The following is a 15,214-nucleotide window of genomic DNA, read 5'->3' as shown; positions in this document are numbered from 1 at the left end:
TAGAGGGCAGTGGTACCATCCTAGACCATGAATTACAAGCACAGCCATACTAGAGAGACAAGGTGGGTGAGGTAATATCTTTTATTGAACCAATGTCGGTTGGTGAGAGAGACAAGCTTTTGAAATAAAAGATATTACCTCACCCACCTTGTCTCTCTAATATCCTGGGGCAAACATGGCTACAGTAACACTGCATACAAACATAGCAATAGTTTTTTTAAAAACATTAACATAGCAATAGACGATATATAAGTTATTTTAGGATTAATAGGGCTTCCTTAGGGTTCGATGAAGGACATTGCGCATCATTGAGCTTTGTCTCTCTGGGTTGATGGAATAAAGGTTGTAACATTTCAGAGCAGAGACTGTGGCCCAGACCTCAAAGGTATTTAGGCACAAAACTCCCATAGAAATTGGTGGGATTTAGGTGCCTAAATACCTTTTGAGGAGCTGAGTCTGTCTGACTATGCATTTACAACAGTGTCTGTAACAATGTGGCTTTTGTGTGCTACCACAGTACAGCTGGAGCTAACCCTCCTTAACACAGTTCCTGACTTCCAAGAAGGGAAAATGCCATGGTGCTGCTCCCTGTAACCTTATTGCTCATCTCGTGATAGTTGATGGTTTTTCTTAAAGCCCCAGCTTCTGGAGGCTGGTGATTCCCTGAGGCCCTCCAAAGCGCGGGTGTGAGGGGGGGAAAAGGAACCTTTGAAAATGATTGCAAACCAGAAGGCAAACAAAGAATACTTAGTTTGGGGCCCTTTTTAATAAAGAAAGAAAGAAAGATAAAATCCCAGGATGCCTGGCAGCCTGACTCAAGAGTTTTAAACGTTTGGGGCCTGCCATGCCCCGCGGAGGGGTGCTATAGAGGCAGCCGGCCCCTTTCCCGACGTCTCTGTCCCCCTAGCTGGGCAGCGACCAAAGCTCCCCAGGAACTGGCAACAGGTCCAGCGCGTCTCGGGCGCTGGAGAGGACTGAGCGCGTCCCTCCCCCCGCTCAGGCGCGGGGGAAAGGCGGCGGCGCTCACACGCAGCGGCAGGTCCGCTGGGCTGTGCAGTGCCCGGCTCCTCCCCTCGGCAGCGGAGCCCGGCGGGCGCCGGTCTCTGGGCAGTGTAGGGCGCCTTCTCCATGAGCAGGTCTCCAGCCCGGCTTCCCGCCTCTCCTGCAAAGACCGGCCCGCCTGAGGCGGGGGCAGCCTGGCCGCCCAGAGCGGGGCTGAGCCTCCCTGCCGCAGGTAAAGGTTGCAGCCTGGCGTTTGCGCGGTGCCGGGGGCTGAGTGTCCAGCTGTGGCCCTCGGTCAGGTGCCTTCGCCCGAGGCGGCTGGTCTCGCCTCTGCTGCTGGTTCGCGTCCCCGGGTTGGTCAGTGCCCCCCGCCCAGCTGCGCTGCTGCATTGCGGGGCGAAGGGCTGGGGCGAGCCGCCCCTGGGGCAGTGTGACATGCAGGGTGCGGGGGGCAGCGCTGACCGCCACTAGTACTGGGGTCCTTGGAGGGGGTGGGAGGCTAAGGATGTGTTTGCCGGGGAAATCGCACACCCGAGGGAGGGTCTGCTGCTGCTGAGCCCATCACCTCCCTTCCAAGGGCGGGTCCTGCTAGGGAGAGCTCACGGGCCAGGTGTCTGTCCTAGGCTCTCTGTTTTTGTAGCGCGGGAGTCCCAGGATATTAGAGACACAAGGTGGGTGAGGTAAGATCTTGTCCTGGACCAACTTCTGTTGGTGAGAGAGACAAGCTTTGGAGCTACACAGAGCTCTTCTGTAGGCCTGGGAAAGGTAATCCCAGTGTCCCAGCTAGATGCCAGGTTGAACCGATAGAATATGGTAAACCAGGGGCAGTCCATTATTGTTTGTCCAGGTCTAAATTTCTTGGTCAAAGTGTAGTGAAGGGCCAGACTCCAGAGAAAATAATAATAATAATAATAATAAAAAAACAACAATGATGATAAGTAAATAAAAATATTTCAGGGTCCATTCAAAAGCATCTGGTGGTCTGGATTTGGCCCGTGGTCCACCTATTGCCTACCCCTATGCTAAGCTAAGGGACGATTCAAGGTGAACTGGCCTATTAACACCATAGGACAAAAAAAATCATAGGACAAAAAAAGGGGCTTAGTGGCTTATAGATTGTTGTAATAAGCCATGAATCCAGTGTCTTTATTAAGACTGTGATTTCCAGTGTCTAGCAAAGTTATGAATTTAAGCTCTGAGGCTGGTCTTATGAGTGTGCAGCTCTGACTGGGCTGTCATCGGGACAGCTGGTGAACCAGGTGCTGGCTTCCAGCCAACAAGTGGATTCCCAGAATGATTCTGGCTGGACTGACCCAGGGTGTGAAGGAAGCAGCAGTTATGCTCCTGATAATTTTTCCCCAAGTTTGAGCTAAGCACCAGCACTTTTCTTGTTTTGATAGTATCTCAATTAACAATTGAGTAGCAGAAGGCAGAAATAATAAGCTAGGACTTTCAGCGAGTCACTTACATTACAGCTGTATTGAAAAATGCTTATACTGGTACTTCTGAACTGGAGTCAAACGTTGTTTCAGCTGAACAGCAACAACAACAAAGATGAACCTGGAAAGCTAAAAGAAATAAAATTATGAAAGAAAACAGGAACAGTTTATTTGAGACTCTGATGGGAATGATAGGTTTCAGAGTAGCAACCGTGTTAGTCTGTATTCACAAAAAGAAAAGGAGTACTTGTGGCACCTTAGAGACTAACCAATTTATCTGAGCATAAGCTTTCGTGAGCTATATTGGATGCATGCCGTGGAAAATTTTCCACGGCATGCATCCAATGAAGTGAGCTGTAGCTCACGAAAGCTTAAGCACAGATAAATATGTTAGTCTCTAAGGTGCCACAAGTACTCCTTTTTTTTGTGTGTGGAATAGGATCAGATATGAGAATAGGTGTAGGAACAGGGCATTAAGTCTGGTGTCACTCTTGGAGGGAAAGAAAGGGACAACGTGGAAGGAGACAACATCTGCCATGTAGGATGAGAGAGCTGTGCCAAAGCCTTGAAGGTGAGGATGAGATATGTCAGCTTGGTGCGGTGTACAAGGGACCACCAGTGGAGGAATGTTAAAGGGCCATGTGTCAGTTTCCTACATAGACAAAGAGTTATCTTTGTCTTCACAAAACTGTACACATTAGCAAGCCAAAAACAAAAATTAGAGACTGGTATTTTCATAAATGTTTATACTAAAAATATATGTTTGTTTTTTTGGTTTTCTTCTTCCAGGGCAGTTTTTGTGTACTCGATGATAAAATAATTAAATTGATGAGCAGATCCTATGGTCTGGTATGTTTTAAAAATAAATGATCAGGTAATCTCCTGGTCTTCTCAGTTAGGCAGAAAAGCTTGAGTTAAAGACTAGGTTTTGAAGCCCACTATCAGTTATTTAATATACAGGAATGTTCGCCCAATGAGCTTAAAACTGCTGTCCTAATTCAGCCCAAAATCCTATTGGCTCCACTGGGAGCTTCCCCTGTGGAGACTTCAGCATTTGGGCACCAGGGACATTTCAGAAAACTATGGTTTAACTTTCTTTTAATCCAAATAGTAGTTTTTAAGTATGTGCTTCAGGGATGATAGGAAGGATGGTCTATGGCTAAGGCGCTGGGCTGTGATTCAGAGATCTGGCTTCAGTTCCCACTTTTGCCACAGACTTCCTGTGTGGCCTTGGGTCAGTCACTTAATACTTCTGTGCCCTAATTTCCAATCTGTAAAATGGGATGATGATAATACTGTAGACTCTTTGGGGAATATACTCTTACATAGAATGCTTAGTAGAAAGGGGCTAGTAGGTGCTATTGTAACACCAATAATAAAAATGATACCTGTACTGCTAGGTTTCATCTTATCATAGTCAAAGGTTATGGTCAAGTGATGAATTTCTGGAAATATTTATTTACACTGAAAGATCCTTTATTCTAGCAGCACTAGTTGGTGATGACATGATACTGAACCCAGGTTGTTCAGCAGGCTCTTTAGGTTTATTAAAAATGCATTGAACTGTATTTTATTGGTCCAGTATGGTTTATTATTATTACTATAGAGACGTAAGGCTTCCCAAGTCACCAGAATCACAGCCATGCTTCGTTGCTTTTACTTGCACAAGCAAGACTTTGGAGAAAGCTGCTGTAACTTGTGGCCTGGTGCAAGGTAAAATATAAAAGAAACATAAGACAAACCTTCTGTCGAGTGCCCAGCTTAGATCTGGGCTATGCATTGCACAGATATAGGGAAGAGGGCAGGGGGCTCAAGGGAGGAATGCTCCCTGTCCCCACCAGCAGCTGAGCCATTCCAGTGCAATGTATCAGATAGCCTCCATGGGCCCTTACGTAGCTGTGCTTGGTGGATGATGGGAGAACTTGCATGCTGCTATGCAGGCAGCAACACAGAGCAGAGCTCCACGCTGTACACAGGGTGTACATGCTTATACATCTGAAGTCCTTAAAAACACAGGAATTTTCCTATTGACTCTTCAGATCCTGCCTCAAAATCTCTCTTCAGCCTGGCACGTTATTACTATAGTGAACATTAAACGTTAAAATCCTGGTCTCTGAACAACTCCATTTCCCCGACACCAATTCACTCTTCATGAATCATTTCCATTTTCCAGCCAGCCATACCGCTTCTACAGATGCTAGCTGTGTGATATACTGCAGCCTGCATAGATGCCTTGTACTTGCATTTATAGACTGTAGTCAATTGTGATGAGGTCTGTGATATTTTCATATACGAGACCCAAAATAGGTTACAAAACAGTTTAACAGTACTGAAGGGAGAAGTGCATCCAGAAATAATAGTTAGAAGGATAACTTAAAAGGCTCGGTCTCTGCACCCAGCTCCTATTGATAGCATTTGGAGCTTCTCCATGGAGCAAGAGCAACACATAGCTTTAGGGTTATATCCGCATCACCCAGATGCTTGCACTCATTGTGGAAGTTATATTAACATTCACTGTGCCAAGGTGGGTGAGAGAACCTTCACTACATTTCTAGAACCTAGATATTTTTAGACAACAGAAAAGATGATTTCTTATTCCAGCTATCAACTAATGTGTGACTCCCTTTGTTAATATAAAAGTAAGAGGTCACACAACTCTTGTTGCCTGCTTAGGTGATGCCGGTGTCTGAGACAAAATTAAGGAAAGAGACCATATTACGAGGAGTGTGTGGTGTGTATGGTAGAAATGGATCTATTTTACTAGTACCTTATCTAGAGGTTGGGAAATGCTATTGTACGTCAAAAAGCAAATTCACTTTTGTTGCATTAAGATCATTTGAGCTGAGCTACATAGTTTTGAAAACTATGGACCCAGTTTTCAGAAGTGGCTGCCTAGAATGCAGATTCCTCATAATCATTTGCATGCATATATGAACGCTTAGGTGGACAGTTAATCATTATGTACACCCAGGAGCCCATTTGCAAATGGGATAGGATTTGCACATGCATTTCAGATCTACATTTGACAAGTTCTGTCTGTCTATACCCAAATATTTAATTTACAGGGTAATTTTGTAATGAAAACTGTATTTAGTATACTTTTAAATCATCTCATATATATTGCTACAACCACAGCTTTTCATGCATCTAAACTTCCTTAGATGTCACTTCTCAACTCTATTTACTGATTGTATTTTACTCCTTTTGGTTCTGAATGGCTTTTCTGAGCATCTTGACACTTTTCAGATAGTTTCAGTTTTTTCTTCAAAGTTGTACATTGATAACTTTAAAAATATATATTGATTTTTAACTTACTACAGACTCGTTGATACTTACAGTCTGAGTATCATTAAGATGGATACTGAAAGCCATAAACCAGGGGTTCTCAAACTTTATAAGGGGGTGGGGCCGCACTCTTAGGCCTGCTGTGTGAAAGAGGTCATCAGTACAAAAGTTTGAGAACCACTGCCATAAACAACAAGCTGAATTGTATTTATGATCAGAAAGAGACAATTTAAAAATAATGCCATCTTGCCCAACAAAATCTGCTCCCTATGACACTGAGTCATATCTGATGACTTTACTGACAAAAATGTTACAATTACTTACTCCTTAATTGCTCTGGAATGCTAACGTGGCCATGGGAGAGTGAGCAGAAATCCGTTCTGCCTCATACATCATTAACATAATTGTTTAAGCAAGTTTAAATTGCAGAAATGTTATTACTAAGGATGGTGGTGTGAATAAAACAACCACACCTTGATTCTTAGAGCTCAGGTTGGATTTGCATTGCTGGCAGTTGAGGGATGGGGGAGGAGGAAATTTCCATAGTGCTGCCACATTTTAAGGAAGATAGCAGGTAGAGTTGTAGATTAGTCTGCTACAGTCCAGGACTGAATATATATCCTTTGTGAGCCTTCGTACATGTACAGCTCACGCTAAGGAGGAATGGATTTTCCTCCAGCACTTCTTGTGGAACTTTCAAAGCTTGCAGAGCTCATGGGCTCCCCATTGGGAGAGGGAGGAGCAAAGGGAAACTTCATGCTTCATCCTTAAGAAATTAGTTCTGCAAGAGGGGGAAGAGAATGGGAGGGTGACTGCAGGAATAGCTTGTGGATTTTGAAAAACCTGAGGGAGTTTCCTAGCAAACCTCCCCCTCCCCCCCCCTTCACCCAGCAGTTAAAATTGAAAGCATGTATCGCTTTAGCCCAGGGGTTCTCAAACTTCATTGCACTGTGACACACTGCATGATTAATGCATGTCCCAGGTCGGGGGGGGGGAACCAAAGCTGAAGCCCGAATCCCATCACACTGGGGTTCATCCCTGGGTGTGGGGACTGTAGCCTGAGCCCTGCCGCCCAGGGCTAAAGCTGAAGCCTGAGCCCCGCCACCCAGGACTGAAGTGAAAGCATGCAGATATATAGCTAAAGTCACCTAAACACCTTAACTCTGTTCCATAGAGTCACCCTCAGAACAAGACAGAATGCTGAGACAACTTTATGTCAACATAGATGTATTTCAGCAATTCCTAATTTAGACAAATAGCATTCCCAGAGCAGCCTTTTCCCACTGCTCAAAAAGGCAGATGAACTGCATATTACAGAAATGTGATGAGACACACAGCTAGTATAGCTTGGTAGAGAAACCTCCTAAACTTTATTCATGAAGTTAGAGCACTTATGTGGAAAAGTCAAAGGTTGAAGAGGTGATGAACCATCACATTTAGTATTGGATTATATGTTTGAACACAGTTAGAAAAGCATTGCTCTAGCATTCACTTATTCAGTATTCTTACCAGTGAACAGTACAAGGGCAGAGTTTTTATGATATCTCCTGCCTATGACTGTGAGCTTTGTGGAACCTTTATGAAAAATGATGAAGAAAGAAACATTGGTTTTAATGGTGGTACGAAATTATTGCCCCAGTACAATGGCTTCTTTAGTATTTAAAATATCTTCATCAATAGTGTTAGCAAACAACACTCTTAAAAAGTAACACAGCTTCCAAAGCTGGTACTAAAGGAACATTTTTATTTTGGCTCTTTAAATATTTTCTCTGCAGTGCAACACAAAATAGTGGTGGCTTTAACTAATGAAAACACTAGTATTTTAACTGAGCAGTGAATTGGGTGATAATCTTCAGGAAGATAAGTGATCTTTTATTTTAGTCCCAAATAAGATGAGAAGTGTGTTTCTCTTGTTGATATGAACGGTGTTTGTAAAAGAAATTTTAATTAAGTTTCTCAAGTTCTCTTGATTTCAAGAGCAGACGAGTACAAAGTGAGGTGATCAAGACCTATGCAAGCTGCTTCATTATACATTTATAGGTAAGGGATTATTTTACTTCTCACTTTGAAAAATATTGGAATGAAGTAAATGACTGCAAGGCTGGTAGCTGTTCCCCACTCCTCCCCCCCACAGTTCATGCTATGCATCTTCATCAGAATTAGAATTAAGACTGATTTGAAAAACCTTGGTTATAATGGTATAAAACCATGCATTTTGGAATTAAGTACTCATCATATTCTTGCTTCAACTGGCTACTTTTTTTCTGTCACTGAATTATTTTAAGATCTTTTAGTTTTGGTCCACGGCAAGAAGCTGTGCATAAAAGTACATTCTGTACTGACTAAGAGTTGATCTCTGTGCAGTGTGTCCTGACAGGAAACAATGATAGTGCCTTTTGGTATATAATGTATTGTGGTTCAAGTTGCCACATATGTTGCAATAAAACAGTTCCTGCCAGCAGTATTTTACTAGAAATCTCTGGTTTTATAAGCACCCTTCAGAATCGCATAATTTTGTATAAGGGGCAGTAAGGGTATTGTGGGGTGAGGATGGGGGGTGTATGTGCACATATGTGCTCAGTGGAAGTATTTTCTTGCCTGCTATTGACCTTTACATGGGCCACTATTGTTAAAATACAAAGACTCCTTTTGTTTCATGTTGCTCCGTGTAGCAAATTGAGACTCCCTGGCACAGCGCCCCTGCTGGTGATCTTAGGAATTAGCTGTTTTCCAGCATATGGAGCTCCCTCTGCAGGCCAGTGTCTCGCCTGCTGCTGGCCCCGTGTCCCTCCCAGACCCCAGTGCCCTTTACCTCAGGGTTCTGCCTCAGCAGTACCCCACAGTCTGGGTCTCTCCTCCCCAGGGAACCCCCAACCCTCTAAACCCACCTTGCCTAAGTGGCTACTGCCAGTCGTCATCTAGCCCCCGCTCACCGGGGCAGACTGAAGTCTGTAATGGCCACTCATCATTGGCAAGGGGTTAGGACCTGCTGCCTTTGCCTATTTCCCAGGCCGTATCTCTGCAGCTCCAGTACCTCTGTAGGCCTTCAACAAGGCTTGCAGCCTGGGGTTTTACCAGGCTAGAGCTCCCCAGCACTGCTCCAGTTCAGGTACCTTCCTCTCAGGTAGCTAGCCCTTCTCCCTCCAGGGCTGGAGAGAGACTCTTTTAGCTCCTGGCCCCCAGCCCTCTTATAAGGGCCAGCTGGGCCCTGATTGAGCTGGCCACAGCTGTGGCTGCTTCCCCAATCAGTCTAGCTTGGCTGCTTTTAACCCTTGCCTATGGGAGCGGGGCAGTCGCCCCACTCCACACTCAATCGATCAAAATCAAATTTGGGGTGCTGGCCTCTAAAATAATAATAGGACTTGTATTCCTCAAAGTGTTTTACAAACATGTATTAAAGTATGGGGCATCACAATCATGGAAATGAGATATACATTCCAAGGTACTCATGGCTTTTAACTGCAGGTTTATTTTCACAGGTCAGCATTTTGATTTTAGTAATTTACAAATTATGGGATGACAATAGATCTGTGTGGTACAGAGGTGTTGGACCATTATGCAAAAAGGAACATGTAAATGTGTCTACACACATAACTTTGTATTCTATATACAGTTTAAAAGACAATAGAAATATGAATTTAATTTATCTTTTGTACTATACTTTATTCTGAAAGGCTTACAAACACTAAATGATGGGTGCTCCAATCCTGATTCTGAATCTGATCTAGGCAGTCAAACTGCTTACCTGTGTGGAGCCCCAAGTTTAATGGTGCAGCAGTTTGCCTCTCCTGGATCACAGTGCAGGACCTCATTTTTGGGGAAGGCAAGGCTCAAATACTGAGTTGCAGGCCAACTTGTGGGATCAGGGCCTTTGACTTTGGGTCAGAAAATATGTCCTTCTCCTTTTAGAAAGCATCTGTCACACAGTAGGTGCTGCTGCAATCCAAATAAGATTCAGAAAATTCTCCTTGAAAAAAACACCATTAATAAAGTAATGTCCGATGATCACCTTGTCAAGCACGATAAAAGGCATTATTACTGGAATTTCTCCTGTGTACTTTCCATTATCTAATTTCTCTAGTATGTACAAACTGAAAAGGTTTGATAACAGAAACCTTTTCCATTAACATGTTCTCCTCATGACACACTTCCATTCACATTTTCCAGTGACAGATTTCCTTCCTGGGTCCCTTATTAAAGGTACCTTGGTATTTGGAAAAAACACAGTTTTAAAAACTAAAAGCAGTGGTGTATTTAAAAAAAAAAGAAAAAAAGAAACTGAAATATAATTTAAGATTCTTGTAAAGTAAATAGGTAAAAATTGTTAAAATGTATCTTTACTGCGATAAAAGTAATAAACATTCTTAACCATCTCAAGTAAGTTAGGACACAAAAAATTCAATTTCCCTTGGGGAAAGTGGCAAACTAGACATTTTCAAAACCCTTTTTGGGTAAATTCTATTCTTTTAAACTTTGGGGATAATCACTGATAGAATTTACCTACAACAATTCTTAAATTCACAGATTTCCCATTTGCTCCAGTGGTAAGATAGTGTAAATTGATGTACTTGGTGCAGATTTTCTTAGATAAAGCGCAGATATTCAACTATATTGGACAACAAGCCTGTGCCTTGGACTTCTCCAAATTATGGCACATAATCATGTGCATTTTTTGTCAAGTTCACTACTGAACTGACTCAAATTTGCGTATAATGAGGAAAGATCTGATTTATAGGCTGATCCTGCGGCTATTGAAGTTTAATGGGAGTTTAACTTCAGTGGGAGAAGGCTGAAATTGGAAATTGTGGTTTTTTAAGTCCAAATCCTTCTCAATTTTCTCTCCCATCACCCAGATTGACCCCTGACACAAGGGAACTCATGTAGCTCCACTATGTGGAGGGATGTGTGTATAGCAGTGTAGCTACTGTCAGTGTAGCTACTCGTAGTCAGTGTAGCTACTGCCTAGTGCCTCTCAGTGCAATTGTGCAGTTGGTCTGTGGTGGCAGTTTGGCTTGGCATTGGAGAATCTGCTGCTTCATGAATCCTCCAGAGATGGTGGGTGATGTGGTGTCAGGACCCTGGAAATCTCCTCCATTCCTTAGGCTGTAGTAGTGACTACAGAGCAACTTTGTTCTGGTTCCATGGCCACGGTGGGAGGATTTCTTCTGTAGTCATAGAATGATAGAAATGCAGGGCTGGAAAGGACCACAGGAGGTCGTCTAGTCCATCCTGCCATGCTGAGGCAAGATGAAGTACACATCGACCATTCCTGAAAGGTGGTTTGTCTAGCTTGTTCCTAAAACTTCCAGTGGTGGGAATTCCACAGCCTCCCTAGGTAAACTGTTCCAGAACTTAATAGTCTTATAGATAAACAGTTTTCCCTAGTATCTAACCTGAATCTCCCTTCCTGCAAACTAAGCTGATTACTTCTTAACCTATCTTAAGTGGACAGGGAGAACAATTGATTACCATTCCCTATGTAACAGACCTCAACATATTTGAAGACTGCTATCATGTCTCCCTTCAGCCTTCTCTTCTATAGACTAAAAGTGCCTAATTCTTTCAACCTTTCTTCATATGTCATGTTTTCCAAACTTTTTATCATTTTTGTTGCTCTCCTTTGAACTCTTTAATTTGTTTATATCTTTCTTACACTGTGGTGCCTGAAACTGGACACAATACTCCAGCTGAAGCCTCACAAGTGATGAATAGAATGGAACAATTATCTTCCATGTCTTGTAGGCCAGTGTTTCTCAACTTTTTTATTTCTGAGCTCCTCCCCCGCAAAACATGTTATAAAAACTCCATGGGCCACTTGTGCCACAATAACTGGTTTTCTGTATATAAAAGACAGAGCCGGCATTAAGGGGCACCAAGCATGGTAAATGCCTGGCGCCCCATGACACAGAGGCCCCCATGAAATTACATTGCTCAGGCTTCGGCTTCAGCCCTGGGTAACGTGACTCAGGGCTCTGGGCTTCAGTCCCATGTGGTGGGGCTTTGGCTGTCTGCTCCGGACCCCAGGAAATCTAATGCCGGCTCTGCTTGATGGACCCCCTGAAACCTGCTTGTGGCCCCCCACAGGCAGGATGCCTGGTTGAGAACCACTGTTGTAGACAACACTTCTGCTAACATATCTCAGAATGACATTTGCCTTTTTTGCAGCAGCATCACGTTGTTGGCTCATATTCAATTTGTGATTTGCTATAACCCCCAGTTCCTTTTCGGTAGTACTACTGCCTAGCTAGTTATTTCCAATTTTGTGGCTGTGCACTTGATTTTTTCCTTCCTAAATATAGTGCTTTGCATTTGTTTTTAGTGAATTTCAGTGATTCCCAGCAGCCAGGTGAGTGACTTGGGCTTAGCACTGGGGGGAAGACTTGGATCACTTGAGTGGAACTTTTTCTAAACAACAACTGCCATCAAAACAAATGTGAAAAAAAAACAGCAAAGCAGAACTGTTTGCTTAGAACATTATTATTATATATGTTGATGTTAACAAGTTCCTATGCAGGAAGTGAAAAGAGGATCAATTAAGTGCCCTTTTGTTTCTAAGAAACATCATTAAAAGTTGGTGATTATAAAGTTTGTTTATAGACAATCACAAGTATGTTTTAAACCAGTACAGCCAGCATTCTACACCACGTTTAACATTTTCATAAGGCCAGGCAGTTTGCAGGTTATGGGTATTTATTAGAAGAATATAAAAATACTAATAGAACTGTCTGCTTGAGAAATTGATCTTTTGTGTAAATAAATTTAAAATTTAGATATTATTGAATTCTATGAGTTTGTTCTTGTTAACTCAGTGACACATTAGGGGTTCAATAAAAATTGTGTGTATTTTTGATCTTCATATGGGTATACATCTCATGTGAGCAAGATCATAGGTCAAATTCAATGCCTCATTGGAAATGTAAAAGCTTCTTAGTATGTTAATTGTGATTTACATTTTTGAAGTGCTATACAAACGATCATTAACCAATTAATCCTAATAACTGGAAGGCTAGGTTAGTAAACATCATTTATTAGGGGAAATTGCCATTCAAATGACCCACTGTATTTATATTATTTATTGTCTCTATGGCATCAACATTATGCTAGACACTTTACGTGTGGATATGAAGAGAAGATCCCTGTCCTGAAGAGCCTATGATCTAAATAGCATATAAATAAAGCATGAGGAAATGTGTGTGCTAGGTCCATGTTTAAAGTGAATTTTATTTATTGTGTGTGCTGTATACATGGTATGAACTTCACTTCCTAATAAATTAAGAGTTGTACAAGTCTGACCATTGGCACGACCATAATCCCCAAATTAGGTACTAAATTATGCCTCCTCTTGCATAAGTGCACTAGAATAGGAAGAGGACATAGGGAGCCCTGCCTTTCCCATCCCCCTGTGCACTCATGCAGAACGAGAGGGGGTTGGTGTATATCTCTTGGAATTATATCTATTGTGTGACCATAATTAGATGCATGTTTTGTTTTATTGAGATGCTACTGCGATTTATGTGAGGGTCAGTGTTCATGTTGTAAAAGAGGTTGTGTGGGTTTAAGTCTGATGGTCTATGGACTCCTTTATCTACATGGACAATGGGAGATTAATAGATTCTCCAGAAAATAGAAGAGAAACGTTGTGGAGATTCTGTTAGCTGGTATGTTGCCGCTCAAAAGCAGATGTGACATGCCTTTCATTTCATTGTCATGCATGACACCAAATGATGCAGTTCCTGCTGACTTGTTTATAAATATAACATGTTGGTGGCAATAACTGTGGCTTGATGAGAGATCCAAGATAGGAGGTAATGGGCTTCATCCTTTCTGAAATATGACACTTTTGGAAAACCAGTGTGTTTGATAATTCCTCAAGAAACAATTTTTTGCGTTACCTTTCGTAACCCTCTTTAGTCTACACAAACACGAGTGTGCTTCAGATGTTAATCTCAGTTTGGGTCAGATTCAGGGCTGTCTGCAGAATAACTAAAGAACCTTGTCTGTGCTTGGCAGTCAGAACAAGGCACCTTGAAACCAACTTCCTCCTCCTACCCCCCCCCCCCCCCCCCCCAACAAAACAAAACAAGAGCTTCTATCTGAATGTAGCTATTGACTAAATATTGACTTCATTTGACTACTGTTTGGGAGGGGTTAGCAGGCAATGCCTGACCTGTTAATCCAGACGTTGGTTTCAGAATGAGTACGAAATAGGGGGAGATCTACAAAGCTTATGGTGTGAAAGACTGGCCTTGGTTTGACATTTGTGCTCAATGTTCTTGCAAAGGATTTTGCCTTTTTGTCAAAATTGTGTGAAAATCAAAACATAGCAGCATGCCCAGTTTTGCTTGTGTGCATATGAAAAGATGGGTTGTATGAGACTAGTATAAATAATCCATTTGCTAAAGAAGTTTTTTGTTCATGGTGGAAACTCTGTAAGTAAATTTTGCAGTATGTAAAAGGGGAAACATTCCAATTATATCTGACTCATAGCAGGCTATCCATATGCGTGAGCAGGCTATGCACAACATGATCATATTATTACTGGAAAGGGTTCAACTTTAACAGCACAACCACATCTGAGTTGAGACAGCCTTCTTTTAGGACAGGCTTTCTTTTCTCTGTTTCAGTGAGTTGAGGAAGAGGATTTGTAAGTATATATGTCCGCCTGGGCTTTCTAAAGGCTTGGTTGCTTCCAGTTTGATTTTTTTCTAATTTTTAAAAAAATGTTAAATTTAGGGAATGGTCTCTGTGGATGCATTGGAAAAGGAAATCAAAATATAATACTAGAAATCAGTGTTATCTTGACTATATTAAAATAGTAATAATTGAAATTGATCATCTAAAATGCATTTGTTAAATTACTCTAAGCTTGTCACTTTACGTGCTTTTTTAGGTAACCAATGACAGACTGAAGCCTGTGGGGTTCTTAAATAAAGGAGTTAAAAAAAAACACACCCAAAAACCAGACACTTGATTTATGGTGTTAAATACAAGGATAGGTGCAACTACATCCCTGGATCAAATTTACAATTCCTTTCTCTGCCTCTGATATACTCAACAAGTTTTAATACTTCACTTATTGTCAATATTAACATCTTGGTGGCTGGACTCAGAAATGTTCACTGACCTGTTTTGTTTAGTTTACTGTGTATAGTATTGAAAAAAACACACAGCATATTAACTAGAAACGACCCCTCCTCCAGAAATACACATGCATTTCTTTTTCCCATGAGGTAAGAAACTGGAGAAGAACTGCACATTTGATAAAGTTAGTCTCTTAATGTCCTCATTCTGAGGATATTCAGACACCATGGTGATTGGCGTGCTATAAGAACCTAAATAGTATCAGTGCCCTGTGATTCAGTGTGTGATAATTACTCTGGTTTATTCTGTTTGTAGATGCTGTAACAATGAAGCTGAGCTGCACTGAAGTACCTCTTTATGTAAGTTCTACAACATTAGGCTTTTGCCCTAAGAGGCTCTTTCTTTTC

General features: G+C 42.0%; 1 protein-coding gene across 7 annotated transcripts in view; it reads left to right on the top strand.

Moving 5' to 3' along the window:
• Positions 1-660: 660 nt before the first annotated feature.
• ARHGEF28 (Rho guanine nucleotide exchange factor 28) overlaps positions 661-15,214 on the top strand; it is a 191,262-nt gene continuing 176,708 nt past the window's right edge. For 2 of the 7 annotated variants that reach the window (XM_043547016.1, XM_037903021.2), the window contains exons 1-2: positions 1,058-1,234; positions 15,123-15,166. In XM_043547016.1, coding sequence (XP_043402951.1) covers positions 1,129-1,234; positions 15,123-15,166 — 150 coding nt within the window. In that variant the 5' untranslated portion in view covers positions 1,058-1,128. Of the gene's footprint in view, positions 1,235-15,122; positions 15,167-15,214 lie in introns of all 7 variants that reach the window. The other 5 variants (XM_037903026.2, XM_037903033.2, XM_037903025.2 and 2 more) reach the window with 4 other exon arrangements.

Source organism: Chelonia mydas, chromosome 5 (genome assembly GCF_015237465.2).
Source record: "Chelonia mydas isolate rCheMyd1 chromosome 5, rCheMyd1.pri.v2, whole genome shotgun sequence".
In the NCBI taxonomy this organism is placed as follows: domain Eukaryota; kingdom Metazoa; phylum Chordata; order Testudines; family Cheloniidae; genus Chelonia; species Chelonia mydas.
Note: the sequence above shows the minus strand (reverse complement) of the source record. Positions and strands in the feature narration are given on the sequence as shown.